Source organism: Typopeltis vanoorti, chromosome 25, assembly GCF_054136105.1.
Source record: "Typopeltis vanoorti isolate ZY-2024b chromosome 25, IOZ_Tvanoo_1.0, whole genome shotgun sequence".
Lineage (NCBI taxonomy): Eukaryota > Metazoa > Arthropoda > Arachnida > Uropygi > Thelyphonidae > Typopeltis > Typopeltis vanoorti.
The window spans coordinates 42578025-42604275 of record NC_143573.1 but is presented as its reverse complement, the minus strand read 5'-3'; the positions used below and the strand labels follow the sequence as shown (position 1 = coordinate 42604275).

At 35.3% G+C, this 26251-nt stretch overlaps 1 protein-coding gene and 1 long non-coding RNA gene across 4 annotated transcripts in view; one reads left to right on the top strand and one right to left on the bottom strand.

Annotated features, from left to right (window-relative positions):
* The window catches only part of LOC150092689 (tumor protein p53-inducible protein 11-like), a 158000-nt gene that overhangs the window by 67191 nt on the left and 64558 nt on the right, over positions 1 to 26251 (top strand). For both annotated transcript variants that reach the window (XM_090414465.1, XM_090414464.1), the window contains exon 2: positions 4561 to 4654. In XM_090414465.1, the coding sequence (XP_090270591.1) occupies positions 4561 to 4654 (94 nt within the window). The remainder of the gene's footprint in view (positions 1 to 4560; positions 4655 to 26251) is intronic.
* The window catches only part of LOC150092690 (uncharacterized), a 36068-nt gene that overhangs the window by 3300 nt on the left and 6517 nt on the right, over positions 1 to 26251 (bottom strand). For both annotated transcript variants that reach the window (XR_016550507.1, XR_016550506.1), the window contains exon 2: positions 2471 to 2530. This is a non-coding gene — a long non-coding RNA (uncharacterized LOC150092690). The remainder of the gene's footprint in view (positions 1 to 2470; positions 2531 to 26251) is intronic.

The following is a 26251-nucleotide window of genomic DNA, read 5'->3' as shown; positions in this document are numbered from 1 at the left end:
AATAGCCAAAACCAACTTTTAAATTAAGGCTGAGAGAAATTATACTTGGACACAAATAAGTTTCGTAGTTCGTACAGTAATATCTTATTTTCTGTACTGTCATTCTCGTCTAGCATCTCTCCATCAGCAAAAGAATGTCTATTCCCCCTCTGTGAAAAAAAATCCTTGACTTTTACTCCCTCAGTAAAAGTCAGCCATCGAATTATCGTCCCGTTAACCTCACCCCGATTTTCTCAAAGCAATAAAAAGGTAATCAATATTCATCCCCATGACCCGCATGTTCACCAGTTGGTAGTGCTTACCCATATGAATTCTCTACTCTCACTTCACGTCAGCTCTCCTAGCCAACATGTTCATCTTTGGACAGAAGCCTGGAAAAGGCGTTGGTGAAACTCTTGCAGTTTTACTTCGGATTTCCAAGAGGTATTTGGCATAGACGCCTACTTACCAAGGAACCATCTTATGATCTGCCTACCCTTTGCAATTAGATTGCAATTTCGGTTCTAGTCATTTACTACATGTAATGACACATCTCTTCTAATTTCCTTCCTTGTCTGATTACCTCATTGTTTTGTAATTTTGTCCAAACTCATTCTCCTGTGTATCATCGACGTTCTCACTAACGTCAAATCTTATTCATAGATTTCGAATGACCATATACACTCCATTCCTCTTCATTCGACAAACTCTAATACTGCAATGGCCCATCTTCGAGACCTTCCGTCTTGAGCACAGATTTCCTTGCCATTCTACAGCGGGACGAGGACAATCTAGCGAACCTCAATCCTCTCGAAACCTTCCTGTAAAAAATCCCATTTTTTTTTATTTTGGGCTGTAGTGACCCTTCCCTGACAAATACATTACCACCAGGTTTTCTTGATAGAGGTGATGTCCTTAGTGTTTTCCACTCACGACATTACTTCTCACTTGTACAATACTTTTTATAAATTCTAAATCTGCCTTACTTTAGAATGTTAGTTTTAAAGCATTTGGGGTGAAACATTTATTAGAACATTTGATGGCGCATCAGTATACTAAGTAGGCTTGCTGACTTTGTGATTTAGTATCCCACTACTCGTCCTTTCCACCCTTGTGGTAGCTATTGATATTTACAACTCAGTAGAATTGTAAACAGTTTTCTTGTTGTGTTTTGGTTTTTGACATTAAATATATTGGAGCGAAATTGATTGGTGTATGGTATCCACCCAACAAGAAACTGTTATTTCGGACGGTACTGTAACTGACGGAGAAAGCGGAGACTTGCCCCTATGAACTGCTCCTTGTACAAAGTCGAGAATGCAGCAATTTGTACAATATTTTGTACCGAGAAAAGTTAAACGCTTACATATCTAGCGTAAATACTAGTTCGCTACTGCACAAATTTTAATATCTTGACATTTGATTTTCTTTTAAAATCACTAGCTTAGTTGATTCATTTCAATTCACAACGTGTGACTTTGAGTATGACCCTGACGCTTCTTTGTATAGTAGCGTTTAATCCGTTTCAAGTTGCATCAGATCCATTAAGCGGTCTAGTTCGACCAGGACAGCAAAATAACGTCAGACTACTTTCTGCAGTGCTTAGCGGTGATCATATCATGTGACCTTAAAGCAAAAGCCCATTAACGAAGCATTTTGTGACTATTTGTATTCTTAATAGTTGATGTACATCCATAAAAAAAAATAACGTGCGTTTTCAGTTTCGATATTTACTACTGAATAAATGAGTTATTTTGCATCCATCTTAACTGCATAATCGAAGCACGGCCACAGTTAATCCTTCTTGTGTAAATACTCAGTTCCGTTTCTAACTCTATAAATATGTATGATATTTCTCAACTAACGATAGTTATTCACCAAGTAGCCCACAGTACCACTATGGCTTCTAATATCCACCAGGATTTCCTTCTTACGGTATGAGACCTTTCTTTTATCGTATAGTCTCGTTTATTCTTAAGAAATATTACAGTCATTTCAGTGGAATTTATTTCCAGACATTTATAGCGCTTTCCCGGAAATTATTAGAGGCAATATTTCTAAACAGTCCAGCTCGTTGTTTCCTATCCACCTCCATTTAACGATATCGTCACTGTCTTCATTTCCGTCTTTTTCGCCTGTGGTGTGATTTGTGCCGACAGTTACGCACCGTCTGCAGGAAATCTTACACCTATGTTGTCCTATAAATCGAAATTCTTGGACAAGCTAGATCTTCAGGAGCAAAATTTATGAGCTAGTAAAATAGAGAGAGAGAGAGAATCACAGCTCTACTTATTATTGCAGTGCTTTCTGTTACCATAGTTACGCAAAGAAAACTCCAATGCTTTGCAAAAGTTGGTAAACTGGCACTGAATTGCTATAAGTAAAGAAAATATTCTCGAGTAAAATAAATAAAATAAACATGCAATTTTGAGAAACAATATTATACATACAATTCGTTTCAGGAATTTTCTACACTACAAAAAACAAATACCTTTTGCCTGAAAGTAGCTATCCGAAGAATTGGAACTTTTAGCCTCCCTTGCAGTTATTGCTGTAAACAAAAAAGATTTTCGTATTCGAGGATATGAAAGGAGAGACGCATCTTGTTTTCTATACATTTTGAAAAATGATATTGCTTGTTTCTAGTAGTACAGTGGAAAAATCGAACTTTAACTGACATAGCAGCTATAGCTGCTACGTCAGTTAAAGTTCCAGATATAGCTGAAGATGGGTTTTGTTATTAACTATATTCCTACAGTTAAGTTCACCAAATAGTTTAAATTCTATGTACTGAAAAGTATTTAATCCTAAATCAGTCATTTTAAAACTGGTTCATTTACTAATGTTAACTTTGAACTTAGGAACGGGACACTGTCTAAAATTTTAAATATTCTTACCTCTACAATGTAATAGCTCCTTGATGCGTAGCGAAGCCTATGCGTTTTCTTTTCTTTATGTGTAATATAATTTTTTTTTTTCGTGAAATGAATGCGTCGCCAAACATACGTATATAATACATATGTTATATACGTATATCGTATATAACAAGGAAAATAAATTTAATGCGGTGATATTTGGCCAATGTTTTTTTTTTATTATTATTATATGCTCGCCAATACCGTTCTCTCTCCAGGGACATCATTGAAGGTCTTTCAAATGCTCCTCTGATTTGTAGCATAACTTCAAAAATAATTTTTAAAAATAGAAAGCTAAAAGCTTGTTTGCTCAGAAGACTAAACTCCGCCTATTAGCTCTCAAAATTTTAGATTTTACGTTCTTAAAGAAATCACTACTTATCATACATCATCTATTAGAAAAGCTATGCTTTTCGGGAAAAGTCTGGTTCAGTGTTGGCCTTATCTTTTGACTTGCCTTATCTGTTGCGACTCTGAAATGGAAAACATTTTTGTATATCTGAAAGAAATTTTAGTGGCAATACATATGATAGTTTGAAATATACTTCAAATGTTACTGTATCCAGCATATTTGGTTTTAGGTATGGGAGAATATTAAGCACAGAGTTTGCTTTTAACCAGCGATCTTACACATCTTACCCTATTTAGTTGAAATACCGATAGTAGCCAACCAGAATCCCTTCGTTGTGATTAGACCAATAAAAAATAAAATTACAGCCATAATATGGGAAAACATGTTGCTTTGTAAATCTATTCTTCAAGTCATCATATATCGCTTACTCTCTTCAAAATGGCAATGCAATTATATAAGACATGCAATATGCATAAGCACCGCCCACGTTTTTTTTATCCCAGAAGCTGTTTTCTATTCCTACTCCCTTTCTTCTTAATCTCTTCAAGTACGTTTTAAACATTCTACCAATTCGGGCAGCTCTTTGAATTCATTCATTTCAAATGCCTTCATGCGATTATTTTATGGATAGAAGGAAGTGGAAGCAATCTTGGGCTTACATTTGTCACCTCCTCCTGTTTCTCTGAATACGTTCCTCCTCCTCGAATTGCGTCTTCTAGCTGCTGAGTGAAAAGAGGAATTGGTAAACTAACTTATTTCATAAATATGGAAAACTGCCGTCAAGATTGCCTTTCTTTTGCAAAGAAGAGAATGTTTTAAAAATTCAAATATTAAAATCTGGACATTATAAATGTATAAGGGGCGGGAAGGAGATTCATTAAAGTTGACAGTTGTGATAAACCATCGGGAAATTCGTCGTGTAAGGTAAAAAAAATGGAAATGAAGGAAGGTTTAGAAATAAGGAACTAAAGCTGGGCTTTTATTTGAAAAACTGAGCAGTTTCTTTCGAATGTACATAAAGTGAATACTTAAATTGTTTTGTTCCATAAAGTCATTTATTGCTGTATGTTGTAAGTTCTACGTTGCTTTCCATACATTATTTTTATGTCTATTTTGATAACGTTGTAGTTTTGGAATTTCTCATATAATGCAATGACTAAAGACATTTGGCAGTTACGTTTTCATTCTATGACGTTGACGAATTTTTGTTTTGGGCTTTTAATAAAAATTTTCTCAGCCATTTCCTTTAATATTCCAATACATCTTCTGCTGAATGTTTTTCACTTACTTGAGCACGTTTGCTTCTATTCCTAGGAAACACAGCAGTGGAGATTTACATAGTCGATTGAAGACGAGGAAGATTCTTGGAGTGGGAGAGACAGACAATGGTGATATACACAGATCAAAAGTAAGTACTTTCTTCCTTTGATAATGCTACACATCGAAATTTCAAATGTAAAAATAATCTCATAATAAACGGTTAATTAAACTTTCTCCAAATATATAGCATAGGGCCATTTATAAATTAAGACTGGAAATATTAACAAAATGAAGTTAGTGCTTCTCAATGAAGCTAATGGATACACTTCGCAAAACGTTGTATGATTAAAATTGTATTTGTCCACTTCGCTGTTGAATTTTAATTTGACTTAGTTATTTTTAATTACATATACAACAATTCGTTATTAGTTACAGTTCTATTAAAGAATCAGAAAATATCGCAAGTTTTTATTTCTCTTGATTTGTAAACAATGTAGTCTTTGCATTACCAGGTGGGACTAACTAATGTCTCTCATAACAGCGGCAACAGAGAACATAAATGGCGTTGTTTGGTGACGTTTCATATTTGAACTTGTACCATACCGAATAAAGCTAGTCTGAAATATTATCTTAAATCCAAAAAAAGTTGTAATCATATTTAGATGCAGAATAACAATGGATGGGTTGAATGCACTACGGTTAGAGTAATTTCATCTTCATTTGAAAGGCCCTTAAAGAGGTTCCATGTATCCTAGACGATAGCCAAACTCGGGTCGTTCAAATTAAAGGACAAATCCCGCTCATTTCTGCGCTATGCAGACTTGAGAAGAAAAAAAAAACTCTCTTTCCATTCTCTTGAAAGCAAGTGTTATAGTTAGCAGTTCATTCGTCTATATTTTTAATATCGATTCCTTGGCGGAATCGACATTAAAACAGCTCAGCCATGGCATATTTATTATGGGGTTGAGCTAAGGGTTAAATACTCTGAAAGTGGATACCCCTCTAGAAACCAAGCGTGGTAGTTTTCAAGCCTCTTCAGATTCTAATAAACATGACGATGGCGGTCTCTCACCGAGCAGTGAAAATCCTTAACGCATTCACAAACATCCATGTTACAGTGGGATTTGAACACCAAAAGAACACGCCCTTCAGTAGAACCACCAGACCGACTTTTCACGAAGGTAAACAAAAGATGTAAATTTCTTGCTTCGTGTGATGAGTTGTTATTTGGAGTACAACGTACAAAGAAAATCTGGCATCTACTAATGTGTTTTATTGGTCATGGGGTTTCCGTTTTTTGCACGTTTATTTGTAACGTAAGTTACAAATGTTGGTTTCATTTGTATCTTTTACTATTTGAGATTAAATAATTTTATTAGCCAAGACATTAATAAATTCCTACTTAGGAATTCTGGGAAGAAATTAATTGATTCATTTATTACTTTGTCAAATTAATAACGCTGACGGTTTCAAAACTTAGCTGTACAAACTTCAGAATTATTTTCAACTCGCTGCAGAAGTTGGTCGCCATTACTGTCTTCCATGTCAAGATGTCAGTCATCTGTATGTAACTTTCGGGCCGGCTCCTTAAAACCGCTGATCAGCTCTCCAGTGGAATTCATGTAAACCAACGTAAATCACTTAAGCGATCGAAGTGATTTATGGAACTGCTTATAAGCTCCAGATCGTGTTTTTGGTATCGATTTCTTAGGAAGCAATCGGTCTTTCGCATATAAAATCCAAATTTAAAGTACTCTTGAACTTTAATACTAAAATCCAAATTTAAAGTACTCTTGAATTTTAATACTAAATACATTTCCTTTCTGTGTTTCTTGTTTCCACATGGTTTTTGTTTTTCGGATAAGAATTTTCCAACATTAGAAACATTAATAGACACTACATGTGTTTGCACAACATAATTTGAAATGTTGTTATTCAGAAATAAGCTAAAAAGTGTATACAGCCCGTCATTTTCATGTAGCAAGTTGTGTTCAACTACTCATGGATTATATTAGTAGTTGGCCAAGATTAAGTGTCAGTCTGAATCTCTAATACAATGTATATAGAATTCAAATTTGATCATTTTAGCCTACCTTTATACTAAAATGACAACTTTATGGCTCCTCTGAACCGATCTTCATGAAATTTTAAGGAAATACGTTTGAGGCAACCTGAGGATGCCTCAAACGTATTTCCTTTTACTACTGTGTAATAAGTGTAGTAGTCGCTTTTGTTGGTATTAATAGTTCCTTACTATAGATAAAAATCTTCACACGCAGTCCTTTCAGTATACCATATGCCTTCTCTTGTGGGAAAGCAATATGAAATTTAACTACAGAAGACCAAACTACGAAGACTTCTCTACTTCGTAGTTTGATCTTAATGAATCTGTTTCATCTGTCTCCTGTAAACACATCTTTGAGACATTTTCTGTTCTATGTGACAAGAAATATCAAACTTCTCAGAATGCGTTCTATAGTGAAGCAAAGATCGTTCATGTCAGAAACAGATGGAAATTGTGGAATCGTTCACCATCTTCACATTAAGCTCTACTTTAGTTAAATTCTCTGTTTCATGACAGTTTGAATAGTCGAACACAGACCGATATAAATTTCTCTTAAGTCAAAATTTAAAAAAAAAAAAAAATCCTTATATTGTACACTAATAACTGCTTGCCCGTTATTAAGCATACTTTCCATTACAAAGTCTTTATAAATATTTAATAGCATATTTAATAACCGAACACAATTGCTAAATACAATTTTCTTTGAGACTTGAAAGCATAAATAATTGGGAATAAAACGAAACTTTGTTAGGAGATATCCTTACTATCGATCTACCTATTGATAAATATATAGAATTGTCGGTTGTATGTATTAGCTTGATGGGATAGGATACGTGAATTTAATTTCCAAGGATTTCTCCTTGACTTTATAGTCAGTTTAATCTATAATCAGATTTAGTGATATGACTTAAATTCATTGTCACCTTTGTTGTGACCATTATCGGTGCAGTAATTTTAAATAAAATAGGCTACTAAACTTAATAGCAATGTTTAATTCTTTCTTCCACAATACAACAGCAATCAATTTATGGAGAGAGCGAGACTTGTCGTTGTTATTCTGCAGAATTAAGATGGTTCGTTAAGTTTCTGAATTAACAAATTTATTTTAATGTCTTTATCCAGTCCACAGGATCATTGTCTAATCAAGAGAAAACGATTAGAAACTAGCCAAGGCTGATTGAGTATCTAAATCTTGGCAAACATTGGCACTCAGCCAACTTTTGGATAAGTATAAGGCAAAAATGACATCAAATTTTAAGTTGGATATTTGTTTCTTTCTATTAGTCTTTTGAGCTATTAACATTACTTTGGAGGCTTAATGGCTTATCACAATACAATAGACACAGGAAGCAGAAACTTTATTTGCAACATTTCGCCTCCATTTACTGGGACATTCTCAAGGTCAGATCAATCACAAAACAGTGCAAAAACGAATAAGTACTCAAAAAGTATTTAATGTGCGGACTGCGCCCTCTGAACAGTCAATTGTTGCAGTTTATTGGATTGGGCAGAGGAAAACAATGACATATTCCAATTATATGGAGTTTTTTCCAGCAGGATTTGTTTAAATTAGGAGTATCGTGTAGTTGTTAATGGTACACTAATTCCTGAATATTCTTTGACTTCTGAAACGGGGGTTAAAGTGGCAGTTTTATCCATCTCATGACACGAAGAGAAAATGATCGATTAGTCTCTTGTCTGTATTGATTCCTATATATATATATATATATATATATATATATATATATATATATATATATATATAGGAAAAGTTTAGAGTAAGCTATTACTTGGGTAAATAGTTGAGTTCTGTGTGATGTTCTTTATTATTCCATATTTCTGTTGGGAATTGTGTCGAAGTAATATTTTGGTATTAATTAGTGTATGAATGAGTGAGTTTTCTGTAGCATAAGAAAGATAGCCATCAGAGTTGGGCGATAAAAATATATATATATATATATATACACACACACACACACACATACACACTGTTCTTTTAGCTATCTACCATACTGCCCAACAGTCATTTAAAGTGGATCTGCACGCTCTTGGCTGATAACCGATGGAGTTCAGCTTTAAGAGGATGGATAGGCAAGGGTAGTTTGAATATTGGTTTTATAAGTGCTATGTAGTTGGTATTTAAGTTGTTTTTTTTTTAATTCTTTCCGACGTCTACTTAATGTATGGTTCTGTTTTGGACTTAGGCCGTATGTTCTGTTTAGTGTATGTTATTAGAAAAGGAGGTTAATAGTCTTTTTCTCCCAAGGACTGTATACATTACTAACGAAACTATATAATATGTACTATATTCTAACTCAGTTTAGAGTAAGCTATTACTTGGGTAAATAGTTGAGTTCTGTGTGATGTTCTTTATTATTCCATATTTCTGTTGGGAATTGTGTCGAAGTAATATTTTGGTATTAATTAGTGTATGAATGAGTGAGTTTTCTGTAGCATAAGAAAGATAGCCATCAGAGTTGGGCGATAAAAATATCCAGAAACGGTAAGCATTGATGATTGTCAGTTTTATTCTAGGGTTTAAACTACTTATGATCGTACTGTATTATATATTATCGTACGTATTATCTATTAACTAGAGGTGAAATGTTGTTAGTAAAGCATTTATTTAACTGTTATGCTGTAATAAGCCAGTTTCCAAGTAGTATGTGTAAATCTACGTATATTATTTCAACACGTAAGTGTCGAAATAATATACGAAATAATAATATAAAGCTTTAATGGTTTGAGAAGTAAGCAAACTGGGGATCAAAATCCCCTGTCGTATAATATACACTCGGAATCTCAACATCGCCACTTAGAAGAGAGGCAGTCAACATAGCGACCGAAATATTTGTACCGTCACGTGTAAAATTTTGAAAGACGACAATGATAGAAAAGTAATGAAGAGCGTTATTTTGATTCGATCTCTCTTTAGTTCTTACTCTTTGCCTCAATATGAAATGCCATTGATCAAGACTGTAAGAACCTCTAACTGATGCATGCCTAAAAGAAGACATAAGTGCATGCTAGGCTCAGCGTTAGTACGAAATGTAAGATAAAGAATGCCCGCTGAATATCATAAGAGGGATGAAAATTATACTGTGGCAAAAGCCGAACAAGATAATGCGAAGAAATAAAGTAGCGGCGTATATACAGTAGTGGATTCCCGTCAAGGAACAGTGCCGCGTTTCTGTTGTTCCAAACTGTACGAAGCAGATGTCTAAGAGAACGTGGGTTTGACAATATTACCTCATCCAGTACTAAGACGCTGTTGTGGATAATATTGTCTCGAAACTTTACTACTTTTCTAGCCTTTTAAGCCTTCTGTAGGTTGTTTCATACTCAGTGATAAAAATCGTTTACCATTTAAAGATTCATACACATCTATGCCCTAATGAAATTCGCACCTGTAGGCTGGGAAGCGGACATGCTAAACACTCAGCCAACCAAGCCAGCAAATGTGTGGTATACGCCCGATTTCAACTCGATGATGGACTGGCCTTGTTTCCAGAGGCTCGTGTATTTTAACAGATTGATCAGAATCTGTAACAGGGTTCTGCATAACAGCATATAGAATATACAATGTGCGAAACTTTCTCCGAATTAGGTATTAAAAGACAGTATCACAACGTTCCACTCATATGAATTAAAAAAAAAAAAAAAAAGCGCTGAGTTTGGTGGTCAGAGAACAGAGTAAGGAAAGATTGCCTGGTCGACGAATCTCAGTTCCAGTTGTTCCATATTGCCAGCATAGCCATTTATGGCTACAGTAGCATGAATCAATGGATATATCATACTACTAAAGAGCAATGCAGATTGTGATTTACGCAGTGGTGTATTGATGGTGGTGTGATGTTGCTTTGGCACACGTTCAGAGTTTATTATTACTGATTAAGCAACGTCTGAAGGCCTCAGTCTGCTCGAACATTACTGACTATAGGTTATCATTTTACGATAGTAATTTACCATCTGATAATCTTTATTAGACTCATTACTCTGATAAAAGTAAATTTATAAAGTCTAATAAAGTAATGAGTCTAATAATATTTGTGCAAATACTTTATTCTTCACATTGTTGTGAGCTCCTTTGATGCTATTATTCGATGGAATGTTAAAGATAGGAAATAATGACAGATCTCTGCCCTGGCTATGCTTACGCAGTTTTTAAAAGAGAATACGCTGGAGTTGATATAGGAATTGTCTCAGTACATATTTTAAAAACACGGTTAACAGACTGATCATTGAGCCATGCCAGTTCGCTTTCTTGAATTGAAGTGTAATAGGAAATTGTAATTTTCACAGTAATTCGGAGAAAGGCACAGATTGTTCTCAATATGGTTTTAGGTGCATGAGGGTGAGTTTACCATTATTTTGATATCACTGGATTTCAACCTAACTGAGCATATGTGGATGAGGTTGCAACAAGTGGTTCGCGATACGGATTTATCCCAAGTCAGTTTTGAAAAAACCAGATGCAATGATCACTGACCACTCAGTGTAATGGAATTAGAAATCTCAAATGGAGTTATTATTATTTTGAGGGGGGAAAAATCAATAGTTTAGAAAATAAAAGCGGCGAAATGAGATCAATTCATACTTCTTTTAAAGAATTAAATCTTTGTGTTGTATCGACTACTAATTGATGATTACTCGCAATTTTTGCTTACCAATCGGCGTGCTATTAATAGACGTAATCTATTACTTTATGTTTTTGATGTTCAGCGCGGCACCTTTTGATGTCACTAAATCATCTGTTGAAAGATGAGCATAATCCAAGGAATTATATTACCTGCCTAGCCATCCGGAATTTCGTTACATTCTTTGCATCTTCCCTCATAAGTACGTGCTAAGGAGCTCAAATTATGGATCATTACAATAAGGAAATTGCCGACTACGCATCTGGGTTCTTAGTCTATCTCATTAGCGACATTACACACTGTTGATTAAAATCAGATAATTCGGAAGAAAATAATAATATTAAATTTGCATTCCGTCTCTAGTTACTAGAATAAAGCATCCGAATTTGCTACTAATAATGCTCTGATAGGATGAAGGTTATTATTAATAGTCTTTATTATCATTCCTTTGCACGAAATCTACGTATATAAAAACATTTGTGCAAATACTTTATTCTTCACATTGTTGTGAGCTCCTTTGATGCTATTAATGGATGGAATGTTAAACAGAATACTCTGGAGTTGATATAGGAATCGACTCAGTACAGATTTTAAAAACACAGTTAACAGACTGATCATTGAACCATGCCAGTTCGCTTTCTTGAATTGAAGTGTAATAGGAAATTGTAATTTTCACAGTGAACTTAAACCTCAATAGGTAAATGCAAAGGATAAACTGAAAATTTTAACAGCTAATAAATTTTATCGTCTAATTTGTGTTTTTATCGTTAACCTAGCGTAAACCAAAAACGCTATAACACAAATATTTTACTTGTAATTTATGAGGTTGTTTTTCAGTAGTTGAAAGAATGTTAGAGGAACATTTTTGAATATCTCACCGGTATTTTTATATGATCGAGTCTAATTATATTATATATACAATACAACAAAAAGATCGTATTCCCACAAATCGTACTACTGATGTTTATTTTGGCAGACTGGTGAGGAATATGTTATGATTGTTTTGATCTGTCACCACTATTTTTCAGCAAAACTACGTTAATGTTTTCAGTGATATTTTTTTACATTATAACAGAAAGATTAGGCTTCTAGGCATAATTTTCTCATAATTATTCAAATATACATAATTATACAAAATAACCAGAATCTGAACTTGGTGTGCACATTTTCTAGTTACGCTGATGCCACTAGGCATCGTAAGTGCAGTTTTCAACGCTAGTCTGGCAAGTGGCGTCATCCTGTATGAATTGGTTCGTACAAGATGTTCTGGCTGCTTTTTTTGTGATGGCACCCCAAGGAGCAGATGGTGTGTGTGTGCAATTTTGTTTTCTTTTGGGTCAAACTGCAGCAGAAACTATTGTTTTGCTTCGATAAGCCTTTAAGGATGACACCTTTAGGTAAAACGTAGGTGTATGAATGATTTTCCAGTTTCAAAAACGGAGACATGTCAGTTGAAGACCAACCACTATCTGGCCGACCTTCGAAAAGCAGAAATGAAGAAAACATCGAAAAGGTTTGCCAGGCAATCAATGAAGATCGTCGAAAGACTGTTGAGTAAGTTTCTGAAGAAACAAATTTGTTATAGAATTCGTGCCAGCGAATTTTAACAGAAGATTTGCAAATGAAACGTGTGTCCCCTAAATTGCATCCTTCAAAGGAGCAAGTTCTTAATGATTATAACTTTGAAAGGGCAGCGATTCGTTGATGTGAACGAAGTGAAAGAAAAGTCGCTGGAAGTCATAAACAGTATTCCAATTGAACAGTTCCAGAACTGTTTTCAGCAGTGGAAAAAACGTTGGGACAAGTCATTGACTCGCATGGAGAGTACCTTGAAGGAGATTTGAATATGGTATTATAAACTTTAATTTAAAAAAATTTTAATACAATTCTGGTTATTTTAGAAACACTCCCTCGTATATTATAAATTAGAGTCGACTTTCGCCAAACCCCCATCCATTGTTCATATGATTTTTTTCCTTCAAATTTTCGCATCTCTTTATATTTCGTATTTCTTTATGTTAGAAACTATTTTTCCGCTTGACCAGTAGATTGTGCTGGTGATTTTTCCTATGATATATTTACAGATATCACATTTTTCCTTTTGCTTGACCATATAAACATAAATCTTACGTGTGAAGGTTTTTTTTTTGTTGAGAAAATGCATCTTCGTTTGCAGGTTACCGTAGTGTTACACTTCGGTGAAATTTATTATTCCGTTTCCGATTTCTCAGAAATATCTGTATACATTTAATAACCGAAAAGATAAGTCATATTATTATTTTACTGTAGTTTATCAAGAATAATATCGATTTCCATTGGGAAGAAAGAATCTTTTCTTTTCGAAAGAAGTAGTCGTCAAATGGATTTAGAAACAGATAGAATGATCTTTCGAGTACCATTTAAAAGAAATGACAGTTGAGTCGCGTTGTTTCTCAGTCTCTCACTCTTACCGGAACTTTATATTAATTCCAAAGATGAGAGGTTTCAGAACCTAGTGCATTGATGCCATGGGATGAGCAGCGGTGAAAAACTAGAAGGGGGAGGTAAGCCATTAATATTTTTAAGAGCTGGGAGATCGTTCTTGAACAATATCATGAGGAGGTTGTTTATAAATAGGGATAGGGAACGAAAGTGTTCTAGAGGAACTTGTTTAGAGGATTAGCAGACCAACTGTAAATTGGATGTTGGGCAGTTGCCGCTTCAAGGATTTGTAGGCATAGGAACTGGCACTGAAGGATGTGTAGGATATCCCTGCACATCCTTCAATGCCAGTTCGATGGAATAACATCCATAGAAGTATCCGTAGAAACAGATCGTTTGAGAGACTGGTTGGAGTGAGTCTGCTAGAGATTGATCATCGATTATTTCCCTCTTTTGCAGAGCTACAAGAATTTTTAGGTGCACCTGCCAAAATGGGAGCACAATAGTTTAACATTTGGAATTACACAAAGTTATCAGTTAGCTAGGTGAAAAGTAATTCTTGAAAAGTAACGGTTATCTAGATTTTAGGTGCTGTGGAAGCTACAGATGTAATGTGTTATGCCAGGAAAGGCTTCAAGTCAGTCAACGAAGAGAGATCTTGTCTGGAAAGCTGTGTATTATCAAAGGTAAGGGGGAGACAAACCAGGAACTTTGGAATGTAGTCGTAGGTTTTCCTCAAGGCACAATTTAATGAGTTTTTTTTGGTGTGTGTATGTGTGGGACTGACTGACTGAATATTTTTTGTTAGAAAACGAAGACTTAGATATTCCGAAATTTGAGTGGTTCATGGAATAAACCCGTAATCCTCATTTCAATCAGGATAATTTTTGTAATAATTTGATCAGTGCAGTTTAGATCTAGGGATATAAGCTATTCCGCTATTCTGAAGCGCGGAAGCAGTTCTACTTAAAAGGAATAGAACCCGGAAGTCCTTCCACTTGGGAGCCTTTGTATTGCCAAAGGACATGAATTTGATAATAGCTGAGAAAAGGACATTCAACAGAAGATGAAACTTTTACGTTATGGTCAGAATTACTGAGAGGAGTGTGATCTCTACATTATATCTGAAAGGAGAATTATTATGATTATTGTTAAGAGAGCCATCCAGGGAGTCAGACTCATCGAGGGAGACCACATACCACACGCACCAGCTATCGTACTTATTCTTGAATTCATTCACACTGCTTGCACTCATAACATCCAATGGCAGTCCATTCCAATCACGCACCACCCTCTGAGAGAAAAATCTAGCCCTCATCTTCCCCTTCTTAGCGGTATTCATTCTCAGCTTCAAAGGATGCCCTCTTGTCCTTTCCCCACCCTCCATAAATTGAAACGTTCCATCGACTGAAATCCTGTAAGAAGTTTTTAAGTCTCAATCATATCACCCCTCTTTCTCCTGTTCGCTAGTGTCTTCAGGCTACAAATTCAGTATTCCACAATCCTGATATCATTTTTAACATTTTCCTTTGTACACGCTCTCCACTATATCAGAATCACAACGGGGACCAGACCTGCGCACATAGTCCAAGTGAGGTCTTACCAAGGCCTTGTAAAGTGGCAAAATAACGTCCTTATTTTTATACGTGAAAGTTCGTTTCAGCATTGCAATTATCTTTTGAATTTTATTTGCAATCTTTTTCACATTGGCCCCTGAACTTCAACTTCCTATCTACTAACACTCCAAGATCCCTATTCTCATCAGTTTCTTCTAGCCTAATATAATATAATACGACATTGGATATCTAATCATGCCGAATTGAATAATTTTACATTTACTGACATTGAACTGATACCCATTTTCCCATGCCCATAATTCCAGCCTATTCAAATCATTCTGCAAGTACTGCATATCAGCAGCATTCCTGATTACCCTAACTCTCTTTGCATCATCAGCAAATATCTGTATGTCGCTTGTCAATCTTGAAGACTCACATCCCCTGTATACCACTTTTTGATATCTGTCAGTATGTAGTTTCCACTATGTAATTGATTTTGTTGGATTCTACCTCACACCAGATGGCTTCAAACTCACTGCCACATGAAATACTGTTAGTAGTAGTACTACAATTATAGGTCGTAACTCTAACTGCATTAAAGTCATCCGATATCATTAGCAGCACGCCCCCTCCTTTCCTATCCTCTCTATCCTTCCTAAAAATACTATACCTTTTGCACTCGATACCAGTTAGTTTGATTCTGATAGCCAGGTCTCATTAATGCTTACAATCTGAGGTGCCAACATATTGACTGAGGCAAAATTACCCCTTTGTTTCTGATACTCCTAGCATTCGTGTATAGACGATAATCTACCTGCATGTTCTTTTGTATACTCTTGTCTGCATGACACAGTTGGACATCTTGCAAATCTCTGTTCTTTTCTAGTGCCTTATACATGTAGACATCTTTGCGCACGTTTGATGGGTCTGAACTGGACGAACACAAAGTCGAACTAGTTAAGAAAAAGGTGGGTAATCTTGAGTAGGTGGAGAGCGTTGGCTGTTATTTCGGCTGATAATTTATATCAGATCGTTGCTTACAGCAAATATCTCAGCATCTCTTCCAGTTTGGCCAGTGTAATTGGAAAACGGAAGCCAGTTGGATTTGTGGACATCAGGAAGGGAACAAGGAAACCTTAAGGTTAAGATAGTCGAGACAAAAAAAGGGAATTCAAGATTCATCATTTTCTTGCTCAGAAATACCAAACCATTCAAATACACGTGCTTGTGGCAGAAGGAATTATACAGAATTTGATTGGGAGTTGAGGTGCACTGTGTTTTGTAGTTCGATCTAAAAAGGTCAGATCAGGCATCTAAGCCGTGACAAATATCATTTGTTTGCATTTATGCTTAGCAAATGTTAAAGCGGAAGTAATTTTTGTAAGTTTATTTTTATATCTTTGGTATGATTTTTTGAAGGATGTTTGCTTTTTCTAACTGAAGTGACACTGTAATTCGTTTTTTTTTTTTTCGTTTTCCTGTTTGTGTTTTTGAGGAGTTAAAGAGCAGTGATTAGAAGTAAATCCTTGGACATGTCACTGATAAAGAACATCCAATCCCATGACGTAGTGGATCCTGCAATGCTTCCTCCAGCTATATCATTCTACTTGGCTTTCCACTAAGCGCGGTCTGGCAGCTTTGATGGCAGCGGGATTATGCACCGTCTATTGGGATCGTACTATCTAGCGGCTGGGCTCCAAACCGGCTTTATACTGTACCTTTCGAATAAAGGAGGATCTTAACAGCAGTATGCCTTGAAGGGTTCTGCTCATACTACTTGTGCGGAGGGAAAGAATATTGTTACTCTAAACAAAGAGAGAGACTCTCAAAGCAAGTTCTTTATTTTCAATGACTTTCTTCTTAACAAGAATACAATTCTTTAGGAGTATGCTTGCTAATGATTTCGTGAAAGAATGATTTTCATTTGCGGAGTAAACCAACATTTGTTTACAAATTATTCAGCCTAAACAGGATATAAACCTAAACTTCTCAACGTGTAATGTTTCCTGCGCTTATCTGAACTTCACTTTCAAGTAAGTTTCCAGCAAGATTGAGAAAACTAATTATAAACCTCTTCGGAGAGAATTATGTGCAAAGAAGGAAGAAGAAAAAAATTATCGGATTTGATATTTCGTCAACTGCTTGCTCATTATTATGAGTATACACATCTCTTTGCAAATTAAGTTGCGTAACGTCGGTCTGGTGCTGTTGTAGTTAGTGGGGGAAAAAACAGCTAATGGCTTTTTAGCGATTTTTTATTCAGAGAGTAACTTGTTCTTATTAAATTTATTGTAAAATTTACAGAACGGCTAGAGAAATGTGATTTAGGAAAATGTATATAAATGATACTACGGACAGAGAATTGTTAATTTCGTTGATTGGAAAGTGATCGCGCTTGGATTATTATTTCGAGCAACAAGAAAACTGCTGGGGAACACGAGATTGTAATTTCCATAGCAATAAGACGTTTTAACTGGATCTGAATGTTTTGTATCGCAATTCGTGTTGCGACTGCTAATAAACGAACAAGGAAACGTTCGTTGGTTTGATTTATTTGAGTATACGAATAATAATGAAGACAAGTGGTGGAACTTAAGTTTGAGAGGCAAGTCCGTCATTCACCCTACAGAAGTGGGAGGTAATATCCTCTATGAACACTATCGAAAAGACTCAAGTTGTTCGGAAGAAAATGTAAGAATCTGAAAAATGACTTCGTTACGTGATTTTTGTCATAAGTTCGGCATTTTTTGTCCAAAAAAATTAACCACAAACATCCATATTAGTCAGACTGCACTCCTTGAGACTTTGTTCTCCTAGGCTCTAAAACTTAAAAAAAAAAAAAAAAAAAAAAAAAAAAAAAACTGCAGATCTGATTACGTTGAAGCCATTAAACGAAATTAACGACTCTTGTAGACACCCCGGAAACAGATTTATGTTTCCAGTTAAGGAAGAAACACATTGCAAGAAGCTTTATTTTGAACGAAGCGAAACTCATAATCTTGGTGTCGTTCTCTATGTTCACATCAGTAATCATATACCTTGATAACAAATTGATTGGATATACGGAAATAAGAGGCACTAATTCCACTTGAGTAGCCAGCCTAGTCATGATTTCCAGGTCCCTACTCAGGTACTTTAGTTATTCAGTCTCTATCTTGAACATTTCGCTAAATCCAGTTCCATGCATTCACACTTTACACTTATTAATTAATATAACAGTCGAATCTTAATTTGTCGAGTTTTCATGAACGGGAAATCATTAATACAACACTTTCGAATCGGAAAGATTTTTAAAAATGGATAAGTGACTTAAATTAGAAGAATTTGATTACTTAATAAACAGTCAGATAACACTATCTAATTAGATATTAATAATATTCTATCTTAAAGACAATTATGTATTCTCACAATGAAAAGTTGTTTCTCATTATCATGTTAAAACTAAATCATCCCTCCAGAAAATTAAAACACATGAACGCGCAGCGTGAAGAGAAAGCTCAATAAAACAGTCGTAATCTAATGTAGTTCAAATAGTCAGATGACTGACGCACAGCGATCCAAGGTCTGATTTATCATCTGTAATGTCTTCATGGTTGGTGCTGTCTTTATCGATTGAGACGCCTTTAGCGGTCTGTTATAATTTGGAATGTTGTAAATTTTCTAACGATCTGCAACGAAATTAAATCATGACTTTTAAATTACCCTTAAAGGCTTTTGTTATCGGGTTCATGTCCAATGCAGAATCTGCACAATTGCTCAGTGATTTATAAAGCGTATTTTGAGGGAGGAAAAACGAATTCTCCAAAGAACTGAATAAAAATCAGGAAATTGATGCATGTCGGAGCAGCGCCCAAAAAATCGGAGAATATATTTGAATTGCGGATGATAGTACCTCCAGCAAAGAAGCAAAACAAAAAGAGGATGTTCTAAAAAAAAACGATACACATGTATGAAGTAGCAAGCGAATTCTCTCTGTAGTTAAAAGAAAGCTCATGACAAGAAAAGAGTGGATGGGAAGGGGAAAAAGAGAAGGGGAAGATGCTACCAGCAATAGGCTCGCTGCCTGTTTTTCTGCTTTCGTTCATCTTATGCTTGTATTGCTTAAAACTACAGGCGGGCGCTATGTCTCGTGCAAATATTAATGCAGCAGGTCCCTGTAATAAGTTTCTTGTTCCTTATGGATGGCTCGTTATTGACACAAGTGAAGTAGCGCACGTGTTTCTAGTTGGTAGGACAGCGAGCTGATTAAGTCTGCCTGTCTGTCGAGCATCATACTGAAAGGAGGAGAAGAAGAAAAAAAAGTATAAACACGAAGTACAGAAATGTTTACACTGAACACCGCAGCACTGAGGATCTTAAACGCATGCAAGGATGCGTATCAGCCCGTACGGAATAGCCAGTCCTCGCTGGTTGATAATTCTGTGTAACCCATACAGCTGTTCCTCCCTTTATTGGCACGTGCCAAGGAATCTCCTGGAAAGATAAGTAATTAATTCTCATCAAACTATGGGAAGTGTGCGATTAGAATATAATTAATAAATACCGACGTGCCAATAGCATAATTTCACATAACCTGTAACTACGTTTTAACCACTGTGAATTTAGAAGAAAGATTGTAGTGTTATGTTTTATTCCTGAAAGATTTGTAAGGGAAACTTGGGCATTATAGACTTTCATTCTCACTTTAAATTCGCTTTTGAAGAATAAATACAAAATTAAACTACTCGTATAAATTGATATTTCAACATGGTCTTTACTGACTTCATTTCAATCTACTTCTTCACTTTTTATTGCCAGATTTCCTGTTCTGCTGTTTCATTATCCGTATTCCTTCCATTCATCTATGCATTGCTGTCTGTTTTCTTTCTGATTATCCTTTCTCGTGTCAATATCGTCTCTCCTGCCCATGCACTGGTCGGTAAAGTAACGAATGCATCTCCAAATGCACTCATCCTAAACTTCTAATGATATTCATAGAATGCAACTCAGCTTTGCAATGAATACACAAGCTATGGCATATGAAAGAAAACTTAGTTGTACAACGGTTAGTACAGTTACATATAGAGAAATGATTATTACCAGGCTTGAAATGTCAGGGAACAGAACTAACTCGCGTGCATGTTGCATCTGCACGCCTAAAATATTTACGACAGTCTCGTGAAATAGTCTGAGTTTGGGAATTCTGAAAGAAAAACTTAAGGAATGCTATAATATAAATCTGATTTTCAGATTTACATCGCCGATCCGAAGTCTTTTGGCTCTTTATTTTAATAATAATATCTGTTTGAGTCACTACCTCGGTAGTTGATCTTGATATGTCATTAAGACAGAACCGATCCGCCTACCAACCAATGTAAATTAAATTTGAACATGTTTAGAGTTGGGAAACAAGAGTTACACAAATTAATCGAATTCGGTGCTTGAATGGCTAATGTTTGCGGTAGGCTCTAATGTCACTAATGGATGATCGGAAATTTTGCAAATTTATTAAGGCTGTCTAAATAGAATAGAGGGTAAATGATTTTCAGCACTCGGCGTAACAGCACCACCTCGCTTAATGACATAAAAATCATGTTTGAGTTCTCAGCTAACTCTCACTTCAAGCGTAATGAATGTTCTCTAGCTTTTAGAGTATAAAAAAAATTGAAACTGCGACTCCTAAATTCTCTTTTTACTTGAAATAGATCTTACATAACTTTTATTCAGATTACTACAGTGGAATATTAATGAATATATAAAAATGACAATAGCATAAATGGAAAGAATATTCTCGTCATAACAATCCAAGTGCATCACTTCTATTGCGTTCAGCTTAAAATGGAAATAAGATTGTTTACTTCTTGTAAGATTACATATTGTGCAAGGTGCAATGCATTTCAGTATCGCTGTGGTCGGAAAAAGGGAACATGGAAAAGTAGGGAAGGAAGCAACTATAGATGACTACCCTAAACTAACAAAACTTAAAATCCGTTTTTCTTTGACTTTTGTTCTATTAAAGAAAGAAAAAAAAAAACTCGCACCGTGAAAGAAATGAAAGAGCTTGTTAGGATTGGATTATAAAAGATGATGAAAGCCTTCGGTATAACATAGAACTTCTGAGGAATTAATGAAAAATTACTTGGCATTCAGTTTAGTAGAAAGTGGGAAGCATAAATGGAAAATTTTAATAAACAATTTTTTGTAATTCTAGAGATTTCTGTTAGTGTAGTTTTGAACATGAAAAATTGCATTCTTGAAAACAAATAAGATAATACGGAAAAGAAGATAAGTAATAGCATAACAGACAAAGACTTGTAATATTGAGTGATTCCTTGTTTTCGGTACCATTAATGATCTGTGTATGTTAGATGTTGGGATTAGAAAACATTCTATTGTACTTTTTGATGAATAGCTTGAGGTCGTAATCCTCGGCGAAACAAGACTAAGAAAACCAATCCACAGAATGGGGTTATCTTTAGCCGACTGAATTATTGAACAGTTGTCGTTTGCATTTATATAGAGTTAGAGAAAAGTGGGAAATATTTTGTATACCAATTCAATAGAAAAGCTTTCGTGGATGCACCTGTTAAAAAGTTAACGCTGAAAAGACTATCTGTGGGAGAGGGATAATTAATTTCCGGATTTCCAGCTTCTGAATATCAAAATTTAGGAGGTGTTTTCATACATGATTCAAATATGTAAAAAAAGAAAAAAAAAAAAAAAAAAAAAAAAAATATCCTAGGGATCGTCAACTGGACAGGGGGGAGAGTAGTGGAAGAAAACAGTAAGTATTGGCAATGTCATGGATTGTTCACATTGATGTTTATACTTGGACAGTACAAATATCAGATGTTCGAGTTCGGTTTTATTGTGAGAAAGCCGGTGGACCATTCCCATAGTTATGATATGTGAATGACCAACTAGCAATTTTTGGGTGTTAAAAAATGAAATAATGAATAACCGCCACTACTAATACGCGTTACACGATATTCACTATTCCATTTAGAGGTTGGTTTGTGTGTATATTCGCTCTTAAGTTACTTTCTCCCTCTTTCATTCTCTCATCTTTAACTTCAACCACTGTCATTGATTGTGTAAATATAAAAGTTCGGAATATCTTAGCACTACAAGGTTTACAAGATTAGAAGTAGTTACCTTTATTAAATAAGGTGAGAAGATCGGAGGTCGGCAAAAAGTAAAATCATTCATGCATAACGAGAACAGCCTTGGGACATTCTTCCATTGGTAAGGAAATCAGAAGAGAAACCGTCCATCTTTGGATAAAGAGGTTTCATGAGCAGCACTCAAAACCATAAAGTCCAAACAAAGAACTGTTTATTAACAGCTTAAAATTTTTACATTTTTGAGAGCAGATTTGTTTCTTGATATATTATTTTCCTTTAATAAGATTTCTGTTAATAGAATTTTAGATTCAACTGTGATGCTATTTGCCTCTTTTTGCTGGCCTTGCGGAAACGCTGTTCCATAGAGACGATTGTCGGGGTTAATCTGGATCATTTCGAAATATTGCCTTTTTCAGTTATTTACATGATCTATGATCACCGCATACTTTTTAATGTAGGATCCGTATTGTTTTTCTCAAGGGTCGTAGGACAAGTCCGTTTGGCGATTATAGCTATTTTATTTTGCAACAAACCTGTGTTTATACGTCTTAATTTTCTTTAACTTAATAAGATAGCTGAGGTTTTGATATAAACAGAGGGCTTCACTGACTTCCTGTCGCTGTGTGACTTGCGTTAACAATTTTCTTTCCAACTTTCCTTTCATCGGCACCATAAGTTGTGCTTATGTATGTGTGAAAGTAAATATTCGTATTTTTCGGAAAACTAATATCTTAAATAAGACAAGTACTATCTTGTATGCATTATTCAGAAGTCGTATATGCAAAGGCAACTCGCAGACGACTCAAACTTCGTTTAGCAGCACTGTTCATGTGAGAAATATCATTACAAATGTCTTTTCTACGACGTGGAGTAATATAATTGCATATACAATCGTAGTTATATTAAATATAACTGTTCCAAAGCTCGATATAAAGCAATAAATGTGTTATTTATCTGTGAATTATATACAAAATTCCATTATGTATATAACACGTCTGTCCCTTGACAGACGTGTTACGAGTATCAGATTTCCAGGAAGCCAAGTTACATGGTCTTGAGGTTTCTCTTAAGCCTACTGCGTTCCCATCTTTATTAGTCACTCACGCCACTTGGTTTGAGAACCATCTAATATAACTAGAAACCATTGCCGTTTCTAGTAATATTAGACGACAAAAAAAAGTTATTACCGTTTTCAGAATAAAACTTTCCTAAAAATGAACAAAATTTATTGGGAAAAATACGCATCTTCAGGAACAAACTTCTTCCAAACGAAATTTGGTTTATGTACAACGCTTTTATAAAACAATTTTAAAAGTCAACAAATAATTCATCTCCGTTTCTTTTGCTTCTCAGTTTCGAAATTATCGGTTACGCATGACCGCCCAGCGTTTAAAAGGTGATAATCAGATAGCGAGATGTCTAGGGAATATGGAGGGTGTGATAGAATTCAACAAAAGTTGCAGAACTTATGCCAAATCACCTCTCTTCGCACGGTGTGGTGACCTGGAATAAGCTGGCTCATGAACAAACACATCTATGCAATTAACTCTTGCAGATTGTTTTTGGAGTAACACATCATAAACCTCCTGGGTTTATGATGTGTTAATTAACAATACCAGCCGTATTCCACCTGATACATCTTCTATTGGTGAATTGTATAAAGATGCGATTGTTTGGTTTCGCTGTTTATAAACGGCTTTCGTCAAATGTAAGCAACCGATCCAATTTTTATTTTTCATTATTGTGATGCGAAAGCAGGATATAGGAAACTGATGGTTTCCGAAGTTTGCTGTAAGTTTGTGTAGAACTCATTTTCTTAATTTGGTTACTCCTTTCCCAGTTGATTTAAAGTGGTTTCGTCATTTACATTGAATCGCTCTGCAAGGCACCTGGCACTTTTGACTTGAATCCAACCAGTAGCGACATTCATTTCATCATCAGTAACATTGTGTTGTTCCTCATAGGATACGTCAAGTTAATCATCACCTAATTAACCATTTTAAGCATTTTGGACTGATCGTTCTCAATCTTCACTGAATGCTGTGTGTATCTTACCAAAGTGCGCCTCAAGCTTTACTTCACTTGTGTTGTCACTTGTACTTCTGTATTAGTTCATCGGCAAGCACCATCTACAGCACGACTTTTTTTTTGGATTATTTTAAGTGATGCAGTGCAACGAAGCTATAGTACATATGTCATGGGTAATTCAATGGCTTCGTATTCAGCCTGGGTATAGTTTTTCAGAGCATTGTAAATAGCGAATATGGCTACAAATATAATGACTAACACCAAGTTTTTCTTCCTCTTCGTTTATTACTGCTGTTTTTGAAACAACTTCCTCTTCATATGACTCTCCTAAAATTTAATCTGCAGATTTTGAAACTAAGCGATATTAAGTTTAACTTTCCATCCATTCACGGTATTACTGTGCTAGGGTGAACAACCTCTTGTTTGGGGATCATCATAAGAAGTTGTGGATGGGTGGGAAAGAGAAAGAAAGACCGCTTTCATATCAGACAATATTTGCTTCAGAAATGTTGAATTTCCAATTCACAGAAAATTCGTATGAAAGCGAAAACTTTAAATCAATTCGAACTGGCCTTTAAAGACCGAAAACGGAGTTGTCTCTTCATGGAAAGGATAAGCGCTACGAACCTCGACACTATTGACAGCAGCAGTAAACTAAGGTTGGCAGACGATGCCCCTTCGTTCATTATACACTAAAGCCATACTCGGGTTACAAACTAATGATGAGGCGTTGCAATCACCGAACTCCCTAATAGAATATCCCAGAAGATATATAACTAAGATGGTGTATCTTTGACATAGAAACCATTAATCTGTAATCCTATTACAGCTACAGTTTGGAGGGAGGTTACTACGCACACGTGCCCGTCTCTTTTGAGGTGCTAGAGCATGTTATTAATAGATGTTATGCATTTCTCATCCAGAATCGATTTCTGCAGACTCGTGTAATGCTCATCTCCCTACTTATCTTGTTGGAAAGAGAAGACCAAACAAATCTTTTTCAGATGGGCAATTAAAAGTTTGCGTTTTAAAGCTATTTTTATCGTTCTGCAGAAATGGGTAATGTGCAGCAATGGAATGCAACAAAATAAGTGATTGGAATAGTCGAACGAAGGCAGCTTTGGAGATTAAAGTCAACGGATTTATAATGACTAAAATAGTGCAATTTTGCTCGGTGTACTGTAGCGAACAAAATAACGATCATAATAATAGCAGATTGCTTTCACCCTTACTCCGAACACACACACACCGTTCGTACAAAGAGCAGACTGTTTTGATAAATGTATTTTCCAAATTAAAAGCCCAAAACGCTAAACCTTTAACATATTTTCGCAGCATAAGCTATCTATAACTATGAATATCATGAAAATATATTTGCTTTAAGGTGGAATTTACTTTGCATCCTATATATTTAGATAAAAATTCGAGCGTGGAAGGAATGAATTATCGAAATATACATAACAGAGCTGAAAATGATGATCTGGGTGTGTGTGGGGGGGGAGAGACTTATAGAAATTAAATTGTATGTAATTTCTGTATGTAATATATATGTAATAATTGTGTAGAATATTTACTAAGTGAAACCTATTAAGTTTTTTTTATTTAAAAAATTCACTAGATAAATTATAAAAGCAACTTATTTCCAGAATGTGTCACTAATCACTGATTTCATTGGTAGAAAGTCACTTTGCACTGAAAATGTGATCCTTTAAAAAAATCGATTTTTCCGATCTATTAATAAGTGCATAGTTAGGAAGAGGGGGTGGAGAGAGAGAGAGAGAGAGAGAGAGAGACTGATTGCTGTGTTACACATAAAGAAAAAAAAAAAAAAAAAACGAACCGACTTAAAAATAATGAAAAATGTTCAAATATCATGATGAACATCGGAGACTAAAATAAATCATACGAAACTAATGGGAAGAGCACAATATG